We start from the raw sequence: 22555 nt of genomic DNA on the forward strand, positions 1-22555 counted from the left end.
AGATTTGTAGGGTTGGGGACTTTGTATACTGAATGCTGCTCATGAAGGATCTAGATTTGATTGTGTTTTTAGCCAATAATTTCACCTGTTTGAAAAGTGGCAGCACCAATGTGACTCTGGGACATGGGATACACCTCGCAATTGGGCTCCAATGAGAAACTGATGTTGCCACACCTCTCCCGTGACCACACCTACAGAACAATCTGATGTCACAAAACTTCAATCCTAAACACTTCAAAAAGTGTTCATCCGATTGCCATGCTTGGCCTGGTCAAGGCACACAGTGTTTAGGCTGCCCTCATGCATCATTGCAGCAAGACAGGCAACAGATTGGAGATCAATAAATGACGTGCATCTGAAACAACCTGCAAGCAGGATCTCAGAACTGGACAGCACCTGCCGGACATGTGTGCATTGAGCTGCATGAGCTCACTGTTTTATTCCACTCTAACACTTTTCCCACAGTAGCTCTAATTAAGAAATCACTTACATAAAGGGAATTAAATCTGGTGTATTCACCTTTAAACTGTCAGTCAGTGTGTGGGTGTAGCTATCCCAGCACTGACTAACATCTCCATAAGGTGACTAAATACATAAGAAAATCCAGAGTGAGAAAGCAACATTTGACCCATCAGTCCTGATTCATCCTGAGCCCATGTGTGATTATTCTATCATGAACTTCCTTCCCACACCACCTATTGATCCCCTACTTTAGGGAAACACTATTTTCCTTGCCCGACCCCCTCCCGGGAAACAAAAAGGAATCAAACAGTGCAATTAGTGTGTCTCGAACCCCAATCCCCTTCACAAGAGAAATCAATCCAGCTCCTTTTTAATTGGCCCCGAATCAACCCCCTTCTCTGGGAGTCTGCACCATCTCTTGGGAAAAATCTTTAATGTCACTGGAGGCTCTACTTCACCACCACCTCTCTCGACCTCTCCACTGCCTCTGATTAGTCACGTTGCTTGTCCGACATCCAGTACTGGATGAGCAGAAATTTCCTCCAACTAAATATTGGGAAGACCGAAGCCATTGTCTTTGGTCCCTGCCACAAACTCTGTTCCCCAGCTACCGACTCCATCCCTCTTCCTGGCCACTGTCTGAGGCTGAACCAGACCATTCGCAACCTTGGCGTCCTATTTGATCCTGTGATGAGCATCCGACCACATATCCATTCCATCACCAAGATCGCCTACATCCACCTCCGCAACATTTCCTGTCTCCACCCAAAACCCTCATCTATGCCTTTGTTACCTTCAGGCTTAATTATTCCAATGCTCTCCTGGCCGACCTCCCATCTTCCACCCTCCATAAACTTGAGCTCATCCAGAATTCTGCCGCCTGTATCCTAACTCGAACCAAGTCCCGTTCGCCCATCACCTGTAATCGCTGACCTACTTTGGCTCCCAGTCCTGCAACACATCGATTTTAAAATTCTCATCCTGGTTTTTAAATCCCTCCATGGCTTTGCGCCCTCTCTATCCCTGTAACCTCCTCCAACCCTCCATGATCTCTGCGCTCCTACAATTCTGGCCTCTTGCGTATCCCCAATTTTAATCGATCCACCACTAATGGCCGTGCCTTAAGCAGCCTAGGCCATAAGCTCTGGAATTACCTCCCTAAACCTCTCCGCCTCTCTCTCTTCCTTTACGACGCTCCTTAAACCTAGCTCTTTGATCAAGTTTTTGGTCACCTGTTCTACTATCTCCTTACGTGGCTTGGTGTCAAATTTAGTTTGATAATGCTCCTGTGAAGCGTCTTGGGACATTTTAGTACATTAAAGGCGCTACATAAATGCAAGTTGTTGTCGTTGTGAATTTTATACCTCTGTCCTCTCCTTCTATGTCAGTAATGAGCTGTAGCTGGAGGCAGGAATTCCCCTCCCCCTTATTAGGATTATTTTAGGAACTGCTTTAGAATTAAATAGAGGAAATCACATGACTCCCAGAGTGAAATCTTATCCCTCCTTATAATGCAGAAGTACTTCAGGAAACAATAAAAGACGGCAACTTCTCCCTCCAGCCGCACATGTACAAATGGCAGGCAGCATGCAGCAGTTATAATAGGTACACCTGGTTTCTCAGTGGGCTGGCTGACCAGTTAGTTCCTTTACCTACTCCACTTGCTGTGTTCAGCAAGAAGCCAGCTCCGATAACTGGATTGTAACTTTGATGTATAGTTGATGTCAGGAGTGCTGCAGTGCCCTCAATTACTCAGCAGACTGCAGGCTAACAATTTCCGCAGACACTCAAAGACAGCTCTTCACCGAAAATGAAAAGTAGCCCAGTCTGTGGTACTGCAAATTCCAGCTACAAGGCAGGAAATTTGAAAGAAATCTTATTTGAGATGGTGCGATTCAGCAGGAAAGAGGAATGTAGAATCTGCTACACACCCAGGACCTGCATTCTACTGATGCTATTTTCAGAAATATTAGCTGAAATAGCTAGAGTCCCGGTCACAGTTCCTATCCATCATTCTCAAGGGCTCTCTACTGCTTCATTGCAGTTAAACTGGTCTGTTGTCTTTTCCAAGTGAGAAACTGAGCTGTCGGTCCAACCATCTACACTAAATCACCCCACTGGTACATGTGAATGCCCTTACAGGCTCCCTCATGTGCTCAGAAACTGTGAAACCTCATTCTCATCAGCACACTGTCAAACTGAGTGAGAGCTTTCCTCTGAAGGTCAGGGAGCAAAATTCATTCTCAAAGCTGATCCCAGCTGTCCCAGTGGAGCTGGGATGTAAATGAAGCAAGCTCATTTGCTCATCTCAGTAGCACCCATAGAGAGGACTTCAACAACAGGACCGAGACTGATAAATTCAGCAACAGCCGAATGATGGCTGGAGTGTGACTGATCTGATGGGAGTACGATTGGTATCGGGGGCTGTGACTGGTCTTGTGGAGCACTGGATACATTCCAACTCCAAGGGGACTCGCTGCACAAAACGCAAAAAGGCAACATCTTGTGCAGATTTTCTGAAACTGCCTTTACCATTTTTTGAAGGCAAGACTCCACTTTTATTTTCACGCCTTCTAGTTGCACATTCTCCTCGCACCACCCTTGGCCCAGGCTGGGTGGATGGGTGACCTGTTCCCATGTGGCTGCCAACACTTCTGAAACAAACTCTACAAAGATACGTATTGCCAATCAAGCCTTCCCTTATCAGTAATTTACATTGGTCAATTGGCCTATCTGAAGTTAAATCATTTAGGAGAAGTGGGAGGTAATAGGAAGAAAAATATGGGAAGAAATATAAAGGCAGGAAAATAGTGAACAACAGAGAGAAACTAAAATGACACAAAAAGGCACAGAACAAGCTATGACAGACTGTGTACTACCTACATTGTGTATCAGCCTGAGACAGTTGGGAACACTCTCGCCTCAGTTAAAAGGTTGTGGGTTTAAGCCCCACTCCAAGTACTTAATCAAAGCTGACAAAACATTGTTGGTGAACATTTTTAGGCAAGACATGAAACCGAGGCTTCATCTACCTGTTAAGGTGGATGTAAACAATCCCATGTTACTATTCAAAGGAGAGCAGAGAGCTCTCCCCGTGCCCCGACCAACACTGCTCCCTCATCAAAATAGATTAAATGGTCTTTTATTTCATTTATATTGGTGTGATAGTGCTGTGCGCCAATTTGGGTGCAGCATTTGCCTACATAACAACAGTGATTGTGCTTCAAAAGGTAATCATTGGCTGTGAAGTGCTCCGGGTGCCCTGAGGATGTGATCAGGCAATACATAAATGCAACATCTTTCTTTTCTTCCACCAGCATGGGCTCTAACCCACCCATTTAGTCTCTAGGGAGAAAGTTCTGTGTAATATTCCAAATCCTAAAAGAAAACATAAAAAAGAAAACTTCTGAATATTTATTAATTCCCATAACAACCCTAGCCAGCCACCTTTCATAGACACCCCATGACCACCGAAAACCTCCCCCTCCCCCACACTACACTGAGAAGCAAAGGAGCCAGGGTGTCCTGTGGAGTATCTGATAGTCATAGGGACAGGTACAGACTGAGATAAACAATCTCATTCCCAGCTAGGTATTTATTCAAGTCCACTCGCATAATACTGAATGGAGGCTGAGCAGTTATGAACAGCTGTAGTGGCTATCACGATGGCTTCCTTGTTAGTTACATAGGAATAGGAGTAGGAGTAGGCCATTCAGCCCCTCGAGCGTGCTCCGCCATTTGATAAGATCATGGCTGATCTGTGATCTAACCCCATATACCTGCCTTTGGCCCATATCCCTGAATACCTTTGGTTGCCAAAAAGCTATCTACCTCAGATTTAAATTTAGCAATTGAGCTAGTATCAATTGCCGTTTGCGGAAGAGAGTTCCAAACTTCTACCACCCTTTGTGTGTAGAAATGTTTTCTAATCTCGCTCCTGAAAGGTCTGGCTCTAATTTTTAGACTGTGCCCCCTACTCCTAAAATCCCCAACCAGTGGAAATAGTTTCTCTCTATCCACCCTATCTGTTCCCCTTAATATCTTATAAACTTCGATCAGATCACCCCTTAACCTTCTAAACTCTAGAGAATACAACCCCAATTTGTGTAATCTCTCCTCGTAACTTAACCCTTGAAGTCCAGGTATCATTCTAGTAAACCTACGCTGCACTCCCTCCAAGGCCAATATGTCCTTCCGAAGATGCGGTGCCCAGAACTGCTCACAGTACTCCAGGTGCAGTCTAACCAGGGTTTTGTATAGCTGCAGCATAACTTCTGCCCCCTTGTACTCTAGTCCTCTAGATGCAAAGGCCAGCATTCCATTAGCCTTATTGATTATTTTCTGCACCTGTTCATGACACTTCAATGATCTATGTATCTGAACCCCTAAGTCCCTTTGGACATCCACGGTTTTTAACTTTTTACCATTTAGAAAGTACCCTGTTCTATCCTTTTTTGATCCAAAGTGGATGACCTCACATTTGTCTACATTGAATTCCATTTGCCACAGTTTTGCCCATTCACCTAATCTATCAATATCGCTTTGTAATTTTATGTTTTCATCTACACTGCTTACAATGCCACCAATCTTTGTGTCATCGGCAAACTTAGATATGAAACTTTCTATGCCTTCATCTAAGTCGTTAATAAATATTGTGAATAATTGAGGCCCCAAGACAGATCCCTGCAGGACTCCACTAGTCACATCCTGCCAATGTGAGTACCTACCCATTATCCATACTCTCTGTCGCCTTTCGCTCAGCCAACTTCCTAACCAAGTCCGTTCTTTTCCCTTGATTCCATGGGCTTCTAGTTACTAGACACTGCTTCACTGACAGGAGCCTGTGAGATCCAAATATTTGTCTTACTCACATCTATTTAGTTTGTCCAATAAAACATATCCTTATCATCAAGATTGTGGCCCATGGAATAAAGGGGGCAGTAGCAACATGGATACAGAATTGGCTAAGTGACAGGAAACAGAGAGTAATGGTGAACAGCTGTTTTTAAGACTGGAGGGAGGTGTACAGTGGTGTTCCCCAGGGGTCGGTGCTGGGACCACTGCTTTTCTTGATATATATTAATGACTTGGACTTGGGTGTACAGGGCAGAATTTCAAAATTTGCAAATGACACAAAACTTGGAAGGGTAGTAAACAGTGAGGAGGATAGTGATAGACTTCAAGAGGATATAGACAGGTTGCTGGCATGGGCAGACACGTGGCAGATGAAATTTAACACAAACATGTGAAGTGATACATTTTGTTCGGAAAAACGAGGAGAGGCAATATAATCTAGAGGGCACAACTCTAAAACGGGTTCAGGAACAGAGAGATCTGGGGGTATATGTGCACAAATCGCTGAAGGTGGCAGGGCAGGTTGAGAAAGCTGTTAAAAAAAATACGAGATCCTGGGCTTTATAAATAGTGGTGTAGAGTACAAAAGTATGGAAGTCATGATGAACCTTTATAAAACACTGGTTCGGCCACAACTGGAGTAGTGTGTCCAGTTCTGGGCACCGCACTTTAGGAAAGATGTGAAGCCTTAGAGAGGGTGTAGAAGAGATTTACTAGAATCATTCCAGGGATAAGAGACTTTACTTACGTGGATAGACTGGAGAAGCTGGGGTTGTTCTCCTTGGCACAGAGAAGGTTGAGAGGAGATTTGATAGAGGTATTCAAAATCATGAAGGGTCTAGATAGAGAGAAACTGTTCCCATTGGCGGAAGGGTCAAGAACCAGAGGACATAGATTTAAGGTGATTGGCAAAAGAACCAAAGGTGACGTGAGGGAAAACTTTTTTACACAGTGAGTGGTTAGGATCTGGAATGCACTGCTACAGGGGGTGGTGGAGGCAGATTCAATCATGGCCTTCAAAAGGGAACTGGATAAGTACGTGAAAGAAAAATATTTGTCGGGCTGCGGGATAGGGCTTGGGAGTGGGATTAGCTGGATTGCTCTTGCATAGCGCCGGTGTGGACTCAATGGGCCAAATGGCCTCCTTCCATGCTGTAGCCTTTTTATGATTTATATATATATATATATATATATATATATATATAATCTTACAAAGTAAGTAGAATGATATTTAAACTAGTGGATAGCCAGAGAAAAGAAAACAGACTCGCTAGCCTCCTTTGTTGAAGGATTTAGTATTCCGTTGTATTCAGAAAAGTTTTCTCAAAAGAGCTTCCAAATGAAAAGACTCCTAACTCTGCCAGGAGATTAGACTAACATTCAAGCACTGGATGAGCTCCAACTAATTGTCGTGCTTCAATAGAAATAACTGGCACACAAGCAAGCTCACAGATCAGGCTCGGACTTGGACACTGACACACAAGCCTCACACACTCGACTTCTGGCTGCATTTTGTGAATTAGACACCATGGAACCCTTTTCTGAAGAAATCTCACTTGGAACAAAAAATTTACATATTACTGTTTAAAGAAAGATAGAAAGCTTTAAGTTACAGTAAACCGCTCAGCTTGAAATACCGTAACCACATTCTTGACACTGATTCAAAGAGTCTCTAATCTAAAGAAGGTGCTGTATTCTGCACTTCCGTGGGCTCCAAACCAGACCAAGACTTACGGCATACTTTTAAGTAAGGATTGTGATTCTGATGCTGCTCAGTATTTGCATTACAGATGCAGAAGCAGTACTGTAACACCCTGATTTCCCATGCTGTGGAATCTTGGCTATTTATACTGCAAGGTGGATCCTACAACATTAAAGCAACAGATAAATAATTGCTACTGCAAAAACGTTTAAAAGTCACAATCTATAACTTGAGTTCTGGCCACTGGACCTCCAATGATGGCTGGAGAAAGTTGGTGCAGTGCATGGCAGGGGAAAACTGCAGCTGGGCTGAACACCCCATTCTGCCAATGGCAGGGTTTACATTTCCTGCATTGGTGGGCTTAGGTGAGTCTCAGAATCTTCAAAGAGATTAACACCTCCTCTTTCGCCTTCTAGCACTGCTGCTAATGTCAGGACTGCTGCAGAAAGCAATGTTGCAGAAGATGAACTGGAATAAAAACTTCAAAAAGTGCATCAGGTATTCACCCAGTGCAGCCACAGATCAGATTCACAATGGAATAACCTGCTTATATCCATCTGTGGCATGGTTCATCATTACTACACAGTTTCTCGCAAGAAGTAAGCAACTACTTCATTATAACAGGAATGTCATTCCGTTCAGCTACGGAATTTTCTCATTAGACAGTTTCACTGTTATCCAAGTTCACTCCTACTGTGAAGCCCATTTATAAAAGCTGCAGTAAAGGAAAGTTATCAAACACCAGTACTCACTGAAACTCCACTTTCACCTTTGTTCAATAATGTACTTGTTAATTCCAAAGTCAGAATCAATGTCTAACATCTGTACACTGGGAGTGACTCAAACACTTCAGAGAGTTAATGTCCAACTTGTTCAGTGGCAGCAGTAAAATATCATGCAATACATGAGGACATTCAAAGTGCTCTGCAAAGGCAACAAGCCTGTTCAGCTCTTCCCACAGAGCATTTTTCCAAAACAATTTTACGCCCTCCTTTCCTGAAGGCAATGACTTTTGCTAGGGCACAATTCTGCGGGAACCTCCTGGTACCTCACCTAAGGGCCATCCTTCATGTGTGAGCCCGGCACTGAGGCCAGAAGGCTATCCAACTGTGGGCAGTATCACTGCCAGGGACGATCCTGTCCTCGCCCAACGACCAGTCATGCAGACTTTCCAACAGGGGGCACTGGGTAGTCCTCTGGAGCAGAAACCCCACCTGAATTTTCTCCTCTTTAGCCCAGCAGCGCTAACACTGGCTGCTGGGCTAAAGAGGAGAAAATTCTGTCGCCAAGTACTGCCGCCAAGCAGATATCAGCTAACTCAACACAGACCACAGATCGAGCATGGGGCCTTCTAGTCTGGTCTAACTGGTCAATTTAATAATGAATTTAAGTAACAATAGAGTAAATGAAAAATAATACAACATTGCAGGGTTCTAAATTTGGCTGTTTTTTGAAAAAAAAACCTTCTGCTGGTAATCAGTGATTGCAGGCCAGATGGCTCCATTAGACATTAAATCACCTGGTAGGCAATCATGCCTTCAATGAAGATCTCTAGCCTCATTCAGCTCCTACAGTTTTACTTAATCAATGTCAGGCTCCCACAACGAACAACTTTTCATAACCCTGTTTGTGACTCGACTGTGTTGGGATACGTGTAGGTAATCTGTGTTGCCTAAAGCACCACCAAGGAAACAAGATGTGACAACTCCACTGCGTATCATGGAAGCTTTCAAATTAAGAAAAATAAAATGAATAAAAGTAACAGGGTGTCAAAAAACATACAGTACCAGTGAAGAAACAGTGAGGAACTGCACAAGCGAGTGCTGGGAACCACAGAACTCGTTATGATTTGCAATGCGGTGTGTGAAAATCTCAGAGAAGGGAAAAACAGCTGACAAATCTAGCTCATTAATGTGGTGATAGTTTCATTTCTGGCTAATGTGTAGCATTGGATCGGCTTCAAGATAAAGAGGAGGTACTGGAAAGGCTAGCTGTACTTAAAGTACTTAAAGTAGATAAGTCACCCGGTCCAGAAGGGAAGCATCCTAGGTTGCTGAGGGAAGTAAGGGTGAAAATTGCGGAGGTACTGGCCATAATCTTCCAAACATCCTTAGATACGGGAGTGGTGCCAGAGGACTGGAGAATTGCAAATGATGCACCCTTGTTCAAAAAAGGGTGTAAGGATAAACCCAGCAACTACAGGCCAGTCAGTTTAACTTCAGTGGTGGGGAAACTTTTAGAAACGATAACGGGACAGAATTAGCAGTCACTTGGACAAGTGTGGATTAATAAAGGAAAGCCAGCACGGATTTGTTAAAGGCAAATCGTGTTTAACTAACTTAATCAAGTTTTTTGATGAGTTAACAGAGAGGGCAGATGAGGGCAATGCACTTGACATGGTGTATATGAACCTTCAAAACGCATTTGATAAAGTGCCACATAACAGGCTTGTCATCAAGATTGAAGCCCATGGAATAAAAGGAGCTGTAGCAGCACGGATACAAAATTGGCTAAGTAACAGGAAACAGAGTAGTGGTGAACGGCTGTTTTTCGGACTGGAGGAAAGTGTACAGTGGTGTTCCCCAGGAGGCAGTACTAGGACCACTGCTTTTCTTGATATATGTTAATGATTTGGACTTGGGTGTAAAGGGCACAATTTCAAAATTTACAGATGACACAAAACTTGGAAGTTTAGTGAACAGTGAGGAGGATAGTGATAGAGTTCGAGAGGATATAGACAGATTGCTGGCATGGGTGGACATATGACAGATGAAAGTTATCGCAGAAAAATGTGAAGTGATACATTTTGGTAGGAAGAATGAGGAAAGGCAATATAAACTAGAGGGCACAATTCTAAAAGGGGTACAGGAACAGAGAGATCTGGGGGCATGTGTGACAAATCGTTGAAGGTGGCAGGGCAGGTTGAGAAAGGGGTTAAAAAAGCATACGGGATCCTGGGCTTTATAAATAGAGGCATAGAGTACAAAAGGATGGAAGTCATGATGAACCTTATGTAAAACATTGGTTCGGCCACAACTGGAGTATTGTGTCCAGTTCTGGGCACCGCATTTTAGGAAGGATGTGAAGGCCATAGAGAGGATGTAGAAGAGATTTACTACAATGATTCCAGGGATGAGGGACTTTAGTTACGTGGATAGACTGGAGAAACTGGGGTTGTTCTCCTTGGAACAGAGAAGGTTGAGAGGAGATTTGTTAGAGGTATTCAAAATCATGAAGGGTCCAGACAGAGTAGATAGAGAGAAGCTGTTCCCATTGGCGGAAGGGTCAAGAACCAGAGGACATAGATTTAAGGTGAATGGCAAAAGAACCGAAGGTAACATGAGGAAAAACACAGCGAGTGGTTAGGATCTGGAATGCACTGTCAGAGGTGGAGGCAGAGGCAGATTCAATCGTGGCTTTCAAAAGGGAACTGGATAGTACTTGAAAGGAAAAAATTTGCAGGGCTACGGGGATAGGGCAGGGGAGTGGGACTAGCTGGATTGCTTTTGCTTAGAGCTGGCATGGACTCGATGGGCCGAATGGCCTTCTTCCCTATTGTAACCTTTCTCTGATTCAAAATTAAGAGTAGTTCCATCTCGGGTCGGCCATACAACCCACCTGAATCAGTGCTCATGTAAAATACATCCATTCACACTGCCAGCCCACTGCACCCCCACTACATTTTCAAGTTTAAGAAAATATATATCCACGCAGACATTTGTATCAGTAAAACAAAGATAATTCAAACATATTGTGCAGCTCGGTTACCCAGAGCAGAAACCAGAGTAACTCCACTAATACACCCACTTGGAGTTCATTAACTAGGATTAGAGAGCTGGGTCTCAGTGTAACTGGGACACCTTCACCTCAAATCCACACACTGAGCCCAGATTATAGTATCAGATCTCAGTGTTACCAAGGCTACTCAACTAATACATCTCAGTGTTGCCACTACGATTTTAGTAATACGTAGGAGACTACCTGTAAAACTTTCACAGGTTGGATGAACTGCACACCCATTCTAGATTTTATCTTTCCAAACTTGAGCACTTGCATTGGGTATGCTATAAATAATCCCCGTCTCTCAGTCCCTGCGCATGCTATACCTGTAAATAACCCCCCGTCTCTCAGTCCCTGCGCATGCTATACCTGTAAATAACCCCGTCTCAGTCCCTGCGCATGCTATACCTGTAAATAACCCCGTCTCTCAGTCCTTGCGCATGCTATACCTGTAAATAACCCCCCGTCTCTCAATCCCTGCGCATGCTATACCTGTAAATAACCCCGTCTCAGTCCTTGCGCATGCTATACCTGTAAATAACCCCCCGTCTCTCAGTCCCTGCGCATGCTATACCTGTAAATAACCCCACCTCAGTACCTGCGCATGCTATACCTGTAAATAACCCCGTCTCTCAGTCCCTGCGTATGCTATACCTGTAAATAACCCCGTCTCTCTGTCCCTGTATATAGAATAACTGTAAATAACCTCTTCTCTCAATCCCTGCTCATGGTATAATTGTAAATAATCCCCTTTCTGAATCCCTGCAGTATAACTGCAAATTTCAATATCTTTCATCTCATCTGGTCCTAAAGCTTTAGAATTTTGAAATGATAGTGCTGTAATTTTTCAATAACAGAAATCAGCTGTGCACCATCAAGACCGATTTTATGCAAGTGACAGAGATTACAGTATTGTTTTCAGGCTGATTGCACTTCTACTGGTTCTTATATTCCAGATAATACTGACCCTCTGATCTTCCTATCCTCTCCAGACTGTAGCCACAAAGGAAGCAATTGACTGTCCTTCATTCAGGGTGCTTAACCTCCAATTCATTTCACAAATTCAATGGCACAGGTCCAATATCACTTCCTTTTGTTCAACAGTTTCTTATTTCCTATGTGAAGTTATCTGTACTATCGAATACAGAAGTGACAGATAATTATTTATGAGGAAGTTTTTTTTGCATCTATACTTGTTTTAATCAATTTGTTTGTCAAATAGGTTAAGCACCAACCCAAGTTCAGATCGACCAGCTAACCTTACAGCAGCACATGCTGGGACCGACATGCAGACAGGCTAACCTCACAGCAGTGTTCGCCATGACAGACAGACTGACCCCTCATTGTAAAGTCACTGAACCAAACCATGGTGAGATTTGTACTTTGTTAACTCACTTTAACCCATACCAACCATCAAGTCAAAATACTAGCAAATTATGAAAAGGAGCACACCACCTTCTTGTTCATTAAACAAATCAACGTCAATCTTATCTTTTTCCAATCAAGCAAAGGGGCAATCCCAAACTCAAACCAGAATCCAGCTCAAAGTTGCAGGAAAGTCAAGTATCAATCAATCATGCATTTAAATAGGCCTTTAACTTAATAAAATGTCCCAAGACCCTTCTGGAGCATAATCAGACAAAAATTGACACCGAGCCAAAGATGGAGACATTAGGACAGTTAACCAAATGCTTGGTCAAAGAGGTAGGTTTTAAGGAGCGTCTTAAAGGAGAGAGAGGTGGGAAGGCGGAAAGGTTTGGGGAGGGAATTCCAGAGCTTAGGGCCTAGGCAGCTGAAGGCACGGTGAGGAGAAGGAAGTTGGGGATGCACGAGAGGCTAGAATTGGAGGAACGCAAAGTTCTTGAAGGAGAGCTAGGGAAGGGCGAGGCTATAGAGGGATTTGAAGAGAAGAATGAGAATTTTAAATTTGAGGCGTTGATTGACTGGGAGCCAATGTGGGTCAGTGAGCACAGGAGTGATGGGTGAATGGGACTTGGTGCAAGTTAGGATACGGGCAGCAGAGTTTTGGATAAGCTGAAGTTTATGGAGGGTTGAAGATGGGAAGCTGGGCAGGAGATTCCTTGGTGATGGAGAGGATATGGGATTGGAAGCTCGGCTCAGGGTCAAATAGGTTACCTAATTATCATGTAGAAATGGGTAGCAAGAATGAAAGAGAAACTTGTGTTTATGTAGCATAGTATCACATCTCTCAGGCCCGTCTCAAAGTGCTTCATAAAGATGAGTACAGATTATACAAACCATTTGGTTCATCCTTCCATAGAAATCTAAAGTTCCTCGACTCAGCATCTAACTGCCTCATGAATCATTCCAGAGTTTTTACCTCCATTACCCTACCAGGAAGACCCTTCCAGATATTAATTACTCATTTCAGGACTGATGTTGTACACTTATTGTATTCCAGTTTGAACCTATGTCACATACAATGAATTACTGTGAAATGCAGTCACTGTCATTATATAAGAACCTCAGCAGGATCCTCCAAACACAATGATATGAATGACCACTTAACCTGTTTTTGGCGGTGTTGGTTGAGGAAGGACTATTGGTCAGGACCCTGTGAGAACACCCACTCTTCCTCAAATAGCTGTATGGGATCTTTAACATTCAATGGAACATTTTGAACAGGTGGACAGGGCTTCAGTTTAACATCTCATCAAAAGAACAGCAGCTCGAATAATATAGCACTCCCTCAGTACTGCACTGGAGCGCGAGCCTAGATTGTGCACTTAAGTCCAGGAGACTTGAAGCCCCAATCTTCGACTTAGAGATGAAAGTACTACTGCATTATAAAAAGATCACAAGATCATTACATGAGACCATTCAGACCATCTCAGTTCATTCATCTATAATGACCCAATTGCAGCATCCAATTTGTTCATAACTTCCCCTGACTTGTACTCTACTGTTTTGCACCTATTGGCTTTGTTGATTGCTCATCTGCATTGGTTGGACATTTTGAGCATCAAGTCTATTAAGGCAACCTCGGTTTCTTTGAACATCATCCTTAGCTATTTGAACACTATTCATGGAGAGCTTGTGTTGCCCAGTTTTCCTTCCTGTGGGGAAAGAGACTGGAAAAGGGATTTGTGGACCTAGAAATAGTATAGGCACAATGGGCCAAATGAGCTTCTTCTGTGCTGAAATTTCTATAGCCATTTTAACACTGGCGTTGTTTTAAATTTGGTTTTGGGAGGCTGGCATTTGTAAGCTGAATCCCAGCATTTACATGACTACAGTTGGTTCCTCTATGTAAATACAAGTTCTTCTTTCTTACTTTCTTTACCCCAACAGCAGACTCGGAAACCATGTTTTTTGTGGATCTACCAGTCCGCCTCTGGGATCTGAGAGATGAATTTTAGCAGTGTAAATGATGAGAGCCAGTTCACAGATGCCAGGTCTCCTGGAATCCAATGAAAGTCAGTGCCAATATAAAAAACAGGTTGTGATTCCACCAAAGAACAAGAAAGCGAATGGTGGAAATCTAAGATCAAATCAGAAGATGCTGCAAATACAGAGATGATCAGTCAGATGAGTTAACATTTCAGCTGGAAACTTTTCCCAAGTTCTGACTACAAAACTGACAAAGGGTCTCCACCTGAAACACTAACCAGCCTTTTGCATTTTCAGATGTTATGGAGATGATATATCATTCCCATCATTTTCTGTTCCAATTTTACAGCCACATTTACTCTGCAGCAAGGCCACAGATCACCCTTCCCTGCCGATATTTCATGTGTGGTACTGCCAGCTCACTGCACACTTCAGGCAATCTTGCAATTTTCTGTGCAGCCTGACTGCTGTAAAATCTGCTCTACTGGCTCTAGCATGTATTGCCCGGGAGTAAAGCTATTTGCACAAGCACACTCAACCAAATGGTATATGGTTATGGCAATGTTTCAGTCCATGGGTGTGATAACCACAATTATAATATACATTAATGTTACATCCACACACACTTCCTGTCTGCAAAACCTTACTTCCAGCTATAGCATTTTTGTTACACTTTTCTGTTAACTGTTTCCATTATAAATTTCTATCTCCGTATCTATAATGGAGACTGACCATGTAAACGTGTCACGCTGTATTTACACCCTCCCACCTATGGTGGTGCTGTAATGCCTCAGTTTTGTATCTCCCGCTTCTTAGCCTGTACTACTCAGAAACTCCTGTGCTCCAACAACTCTACTTCTCTGCTTCCCAAACCACCATAAGTTTGACTATTTAACTATAAATAATAATATAAAATCAAGATATTATATATTATCTAAAAATCCGGACAGAATGTATGACTTAAAGATGGGGACTGAATTACATTTGTGTACCCCGGTCCAATTATCCCCGCCCTCTAACCCCACTTCATCCTAACACCCCGGTCACGACTCCCCGTATTAGTAACATCCAATGACAAGTTATTTACCACCAAAAACATTCACTAGCCCTTCCTGTCACACTGAGATGTACCACAAGCCTTTTGTCATGGCTGTTACTGTAACCCTTCATCCCTTCAGCTGTGGAAGACTGTAAGAACAATGTAATCACTTATAGGGACAAAAATTACCCAAGCCCGATGCATTATAAAGTGCTTTGACATTGCCAATGCTGCCAGCTCCCAATACAGCTAATGGCAACTCCAAATTAAACTTGGCAGATTCATTAAACCTGGTAAATAGACACTTCCAGATTGCTGCCTTAAGTGAGTTTGTCAAGTTTATTTCAGGGTTGCCACTGGCTGTGCGAGACCTGTACATCAGGAGCCAGTGGCACTGGCACAGCACTAAATGAATGTAATAGCAACTAAATAATCTAACCCACTCTCATTATGCTGCAAGGTCCACTGAAACCAAAGGCACCAGGATTCTTCAGCAGTCCATGGGCAAATGCACTGTGCGATATATCACTGAGGAATACAGACTGGAAACGTCTTAGGTTAGATCCCTGGTCTGTGCTGAGCTAACCGATCATAGCTGGGGGGAGCAGTTGGGGAAATACAACTGGTCTCAGCTCCCCAGGGATAGGGAGGAAAATAAGCCAGGACTTCTGTTGCTGATCATTGTCCTGTGCCTGGGTGACTACAAAGAGGCTCAGTGACAATGCGCCCCTCCAACTCTCCCCCCCCACCCCCATCATCACATTTGAGTAACCTGCGAACAATCACTGCCTGTGTTCACAAAGAATGATCACTTAGGCGAGCTGCCAGCCCCTGCAGTATTAAATCCTGCAAGAGGAACAGAATCATAGAATTTCACAGCACAAGAGGCTGCCATTCGGCCCATCATGCCTGTGCTAGCTCTCTGAAAGAACTATCCATTCAGTCTCAGTCCTTTCCCCCCATTCCTTTTAATTTTTACCATTTCAAATATTTATCCTCTTTCCCTATTAAAAGCTATTGTGGATTCTGCTTCCCCCACTGTTTTTGGTCACTCATTCCATGCCCCAACAACCCTCTGCGTAAAAAAAAATCTTGACACCTCTTCCTTCTTTTGGTGATTTATGCCTTCCAGTTACTGACCCATGCATCGGTGGAAATGGTTTATTCCTATTTACTTTATGATAACCTTCACATCCCTCTCAGATCTCCTCTTAGTGTTCTGTGTTCTAATGAAAAGAACCCCAGATTCTCTAGTCTCATAACGAAAGCCTCTCATTCCTGGTCTCTTCTCCATCGCCTTGACTTCCTTCCTAAAGCAAGGCGCTGAAAACTGGACACAATAGTCTAACTGCAGCCCAACCAATGATTTGTACAGGTTTAGCATTACCTCTTTGCTTTTGTACTGAATGTCTAGTTATAAAGATTAGGATCCCTTATACTTTTACATAACTTTATCAAATTGCCCTTGTTCGTTTAAAGATTTGTGTATATGAACCCCGAAGTTTCTTCGCTCATTTTCCAGTTTTCCCATTTAGTGGATATTTCCTCTCCTTAACCTTCCTCCCAAAATGTAGCACTTCACATTAAATTTCATTTGACATCCATGTCCCCAATCCACTGACCTGTCTGCCTAAATCCTCCTGAAGTCGCTTATAATCGTCTCCACAGTTAACCACACTACATATCTTTCTGCTATCTGCAAATTGTGATATTGAGCCCCCAATACCGAAGTCCAGATCACTTACATATATTGAGAAGAGCACTGGTCCCAATACTGACCCCTGGGCGACAACACTGTTTACAATTCTCCAGTCTGAAAAATATCTGTTAACCACCGCTCTCTGTCCTTCAACCAACTTTTTATCCCTGCACTCACATTTCCTTTCACTACATGTGCCTTAATTTGATCCACAAGCCTCCCATGCTGCACCTTTTCAAATGCCTTTTGAAAATCTAAACAGACAACAATCTCTAAATTTCCTTTATCAACACACTCTGCTATTTCCTCCAAAAACTCTTAATTTGTCAGTCAGGACTTGCCGTTCACAAATCCATGCTGGCTATCTTTAATTAACCCATGTCTTTCCAAATGAGTGTGAATCCTGTATTATTATGGCCTCCACCCACTAACAATTTAAAGCCTGTCTGAAGTGGGAAAGAAATTGGAATGTTAAAAAAGGAACTGTGAGCAGAAAATTACTGACAAAGGTACCTCACCCCCATTCCCGACCCTCTCCAATCCCTTTGGTATTGAGAAGCTAAAGCAAAAAATAAACCTCAAATACCTGCTTCCTTCTCACAGTTTGCAATATTATCAGGAACTCGCATCAAATCCTCACTGTACCTGTCAACTTTTTTTTTATTCGTTCATGGGATGTGGGCGTCGCAGGCGAGGCCAGCATCTTTTGCCCATCCCTAATTGCCCTTGAGAAGGTGGTGGTGAGCCGCCTTCTTCAACCGCTGCAGTCCGGGCGGTGAAGGTTCTCCCACAGTGCTATTAGGAAGGGAGTTCCAAGATTTTGACCCAGTGACGATGAAGGAACGGCGATATATTTCCAAGTCGGGATGGTGTGTGACTTGGAGGGGAACGTGCAGGTGGTGTTGTTCCCATGTACCTGCTGCTCTTGTCCTTCTAGGTGGTAGAGGTCGCGGGTTTGGGAGTTGCTGCAATGCATCCTGTGGATGGTGCACACTGCAGCCACTGTGCGCCGGTGGTGAAGGGAGTGAATGTTTAGGGTGGTGGATGGGGTGCCAATCAAGCGGGCTGCTTTATCTTGGATGGTGTCGAGCTTCTTGAGTGTTGTTGGAGCTGCACTCATCCAGGCAAGTGGAGAGTATTCCATCACACTCCTGACTTGTGCCTTGTAGATGGTGGAAAGGCTTTGGGGTGTCAGGAGGTGAGTCACTCGCCGCAGAACACCCAGCCTCTCACCTGCTCTCGTAGCCACAGTATTTATATGGCTGGTCCAGTTAAGTTTCTGGTCAATGGTGACCCCCAGGATGTTGATGGTGGGGGATTCGGCGATGGTAATGCCGTTGAATGTCAAGGGGAGGTGGTTAGACTTGTTGGGGATGGTCATTGCCTGGCACTTATCTGGCGCGAATGTTACTTGCCACTTATTATCCCAAGCCTGGATGTTGTCCAGGTCTTGCTGCAAGCGGGCACGGACTGCTTCATTATCTGAGGGGTTGCAAATGGAACTGAACACTGTGCAATCATCAGTGAACATCCCCATTTCTGGCCTTATGATGGAGGAAAGGTCATTGATGAAGCAGCTGAAGATGGTTGGGCCTAGGACACTGCCTTGAGGAACTCCTGCACCAATGTCCTGGGGCTGAGATGATTGGCCTCCAACAACCACTACCATCTTCCTTTGTGCTAGGTATGACTCCAGCCACTGGAGAGTTTTCCCCCTGATTCCCATTGACTTCAATTTTACTAGGGCTCCTTGGTGCCACACTCGGTCAAATGCTGCTTTGACGTCACTCTCACCTCACCTCTGGAATTGAGCTCTTTTGTCCATGTTTGGACCAAGGCTGTAATGAGGTCTGGAGCCGAGTGGTCCTGACGGAACCCAAACTGAGCATCGGTGAGCAGGTTATTGGTGAGTAAGTGCCGCTTGATAGCACTGTCGACGATACCTTCCATCAGTTTGCTGATGATTGAGAGTAGACTGATGGGGCGGTAATTGGCCAGATTGGATTTGTCCTGCTTTTTGTGGACAGGACATATCTGGGCAATTTTCGGGTAGATGCCGGTGTTGTAGCTGTACTGGAACAGCTTGGCTAGAGGCGCAGCTAGTTCTGGAGCACAAGTCTTCAGCACTACAGCCAGGATGTTGTCGGGGCCCATAGCCTTTGCTGTATCCAGTGCACTCAGCCGTTTCTTGATATCACGTGGAGTGAATCGAATTGGCTGAAGACTGGCTTCTGTGATGGTGGGGATATTGAGAGGAGGCCGAGATGGATCATCCACTCGGCACTTCTGGCTTAAGATGGTTGCAAATGCTTCAGCCTTGTTTTTTGCACTCATGTGCTGGACTCCGCCATCGTCGAGGATGGGGATGTTTACAGAGCCTCCTCCTCCCATTAGTTGTTTAATTGTCCACCACCATTCACGACTGGATGTGGCAGGACTGCAGAGCTTTGATCTGATCCGTTGGTTGTGGAATCGCTTAGCTCTGTCTATAGCATGTTGCTTCCGCTGTTTAGCATGCATGTAGTCCTGAGTTGTAGCTTCACTAGGTTGGCACCTCATTTTTAGGTACGCCTGATGCTGCTCCTGGCACGCTCTTCTACACTCCTCATTGAACCAGGGTTGATCCCCTGGCTTGTTGGTAATGGTAGAGCGAGGAATATGCCGGGCCATGAGGTTACAGATTGTGCTGGAATACAATTCTGCTGCTGCTGATGGCTCACAGTGCCTCATGGATGCCCAGTTTGAGCTGCTAGATCTGTTCTGAATCTATCCCATTTAGCATGGTGGTAGTGCCACACAACACGTTGGATGGTGTCCTCATTGCGAAGACGGGACTTCATCTCCACGAGGACTGTGCGGTGGTCACTCCTACCAATACTGTCATGGACAGCTGCACCTGCGACAGGTAGATTGGCGAGGACGAGGTCAAGTAAGTTTTTCCCTCGTGTTGGTTCGCTCACCACCTGCCGCAAGCTCAGTCTAGCAGCTATGTCCTTCAGGACTCGGCCAGCTCGGTCAGTAGTGGTGCTACCGAGCCACTCTTGGTGATGGACATCGTAGTCCCCCACCCAGAGTACATTCTGTGCCCTTGCTAACCTCAGTGCTTCCTCCAAGTGGTGTTCAACATGGAGGAGGACTGATTCATCAGCTGAGGGAGGACGGTAGGTGGTAATCAGCAGGAGGTTTCCTTGCCCATGTTTGACCTGATGCCATGAGATTTCATGGGGTCCAGAGTCAATGTTGAGGACTCCCAGGGCCACTCCCTCCTGACTGTATATCACTGTACCGCCACATCTGGTCTTTCAACCTAATATAAGATTAAACAATTAACAGACTGAAAACAAGGCTTTATTGGTATGCCTAGCCTGGTTTATAACTTTCATTTAAAATGAGAAATAAGGTTACTGCCTTGAACAGAGAGCCTATTTTATTTTATAAAGGTTTATTGACAGGCAAGACACTCGATACAGGTAACAGTGAACACTTCCCTCCGTCGAAGAACTAATAACATCTGGCATGCAACCAACACAAACTACTGGTTTTTAAAACCCAATCGTGGTGCGATCTAGCCACCACTTCTTAATTTATCTCAGCTTCCCTCCTACTCTGTTAAACCTCGGTGGTTTCCTATCCTACTCGTCTTTCTCTTTGTCAGAGTTTCTCCGAAAAAAATTGAGATCTATAACTGATCAGAAAGAACCACACTCTACGTTTCACTAACTTGGTATCAGTTGTTCCCTCACCTTATAGACTTTGCCGAAGGCCCCGTCTCCCAGCTCGCCGATGATCTGCCAGATCTCCTCAGGGTTTACATCCTTCTTCACATGCTCGAACTGCTTCTTCTTCTTCTCGCCGCCAATCTTAAAAATCTTCCGAAAGTTGAAGAAGGACATTTTCGCAGCTGATCAAATGGGTTTTCTGAGTCTCCTATCCTAAAATTTAGTTTGATCACTTCTAGTCCTGCACTTCACTCAGAACAGTCCTGCTACCGTGCGGTACTCCAGAACACTCTCGTTGCTGTGTTTTATTCTGGATCGCTTCAAATTTCGCACTTTACTCCGAATCACGCCAGATAAAGTGCTTCACTCCAGACTGCTCCTGGTACTGTGCTTTATTGTGGACCACTCCAAGTTCCATGCTTTACTCCGGTTCACTCCTGATGCCCTGGTTTATTCCAGATTGTTCCCAATGCTGTAGTTTACTCCCATTCACTTCTGATGCTGTCTTTTACACTGGATTGATCCTGATGCACGAGGTTACTCCGGGTTGATCCTGATGCACGAGGTTACTCCGGGTTGATCCTGATGCACGAGGTTACTCCGGGTTGATCCTGATGCACGAGGCTACTCCGGGTTGATCCTGATGCACGAGGTTACTCCGGGTTGATCCTGATGCACGAGGTTACTCCGGATTGATCCTGGTGCCCTAGGTTACTCTGGATTGATCCTGGTGCCCTAGGTTACTCCGGATTGATCCTGGTGCCCTAGGTTACCTCCGGATTGATCCTGGTGCCCTAGGTTACTCTCGATTGATCCTGATGCCCTAGGTTACTCTGGATTGATCCTGGTGCCCTAGGTTACTCCGGATTGATCCTGGTGCCCTAGGTTACTCTCGATTGATCCTGATGCCCTAGGTTACTCCGGATTGATCCTGGTGCCCTAGGTTACCCCGGATTGATCCTGCTGCCCTAGGTTACTCTCGATTGGTCCTGGTGCCCTAGGTTACTCTCGATTGATCCTGATGCCCTAGGTTACTCCGGATTGATCCTGGTGCCCTAGGTTGCCCCGGATTGATCCTGCTGCCCTAGGTTGCTCCGGATTGATCCTGATGCCCTAGGTTACTCTCGATTGATCCTGATGCCCTAGGTTACTCTCGATTGATCCTGATGCCCTAGGTTACTCTCGATTGATCCTGATGCCCTAGGTTACGCCAGACCACTGAGTTCTGTGCTTTACTCCTTATCACTTCCAGTCTTAGGATCACACTCAGTTTTGGATTTTAATCCAAATTATTCCCAGTGCCGGGTTTGTCCGGACGCTACTGGCCCCGGGCTTCTCTTTCACTCCCGGCCGGTGACTCGCCGCCTGTCCGCCGGCCTCCCTCCAGGATGCAGTAACGGGATCTCGCGGTTTCTTTCCCTCTCCCTCAGGAGTAGCTGCCACAGGGAGGCCCGGAATCGGCCTCCGCCCCGCTCGGTGTTCGCGTGACCCGCGCTCGTGCTCGCTCGCTCGCTCTCGCCTGGAGCGCGCGCGGAGGACTCGCTCCCGCTGTGTGTGTGGGGGGGCGCGCGGGCGCGCTCTGTCCTCGTGCTCTCTCGCGCTCTGACCGTTATTCCTCTCCCCGCCCCGACACCTTGGCCTGACTGACAGCCAGACCCGCCAATCAGCGGTGCGCAGCCGCAGACGCCCAGAAGAGGCGCGGCGTGGCGCCTGGGAGGACCGCATCGTCATCCAGCAACGCCTAATCGAGCGAAGATCACAGGATCATTACAGATCAGGAAGGCCATTTAATCCATTGCTCCAGGGAGATCACCGTCCCTCCTCACTGCAGCATCCAGATGTTTCCGAGCTGATTCCAGGGTCTTCTCTCAATGACTTCAAGTGGAAGTTTATACCACACTTGATCACTGTTTGATGTCAGCTGTGGCTCAATGGGGAGCACTCTCAAC

At 45.0% G+C, this 22555-nt stretch overlaps 1 protein-coding gene across 3 annotated transcripts in view; it reads right to left on the reverse strand.

Annotated features, from left to right (window-relative positions):
- The window catches only part of LOC137339901 (STE20-like serine/threonine-protein kinase), a 148421-nt gene extending 126189 nt beyond the window's left edge, over positions 1–22232 (reverse strand). For all 3 annotated transcript variants that reach the window (XM_068001956.1, XM_068001955.1, XM_068001954.1), the window contains exon 1: positions 20631–22232. In XM_068001956.1, the coding sequence (XP_067858057.1) occupies positions 20631–20780 (150 nt within the window). In that variant the 5' untranslated portion in view covers positions 20781–22232. The remainder of the gene's footprint in view (positions 1–20630) is intronic.
- Between the last annotated feature and the right edge of the window lie 323 nt (positions 22233–22555).

The sequence above is a fragment of the Heptranchias perlo genome, chromosome 21 (assembly GCF_035084215.1).
Source record: "Heptranchias perlo isolate sHepPer1 chromosome 21, sHepPer1.hap1, whole genome shotgun sequence".
In the NCBI taxonomy this organism is placed as follows: Eukaryota; Metazoa; Chordata; class Chondrichthyes; order Hexanchiformes; family Hexanchidae; genus Heptranchias; species Heptranchias perlo.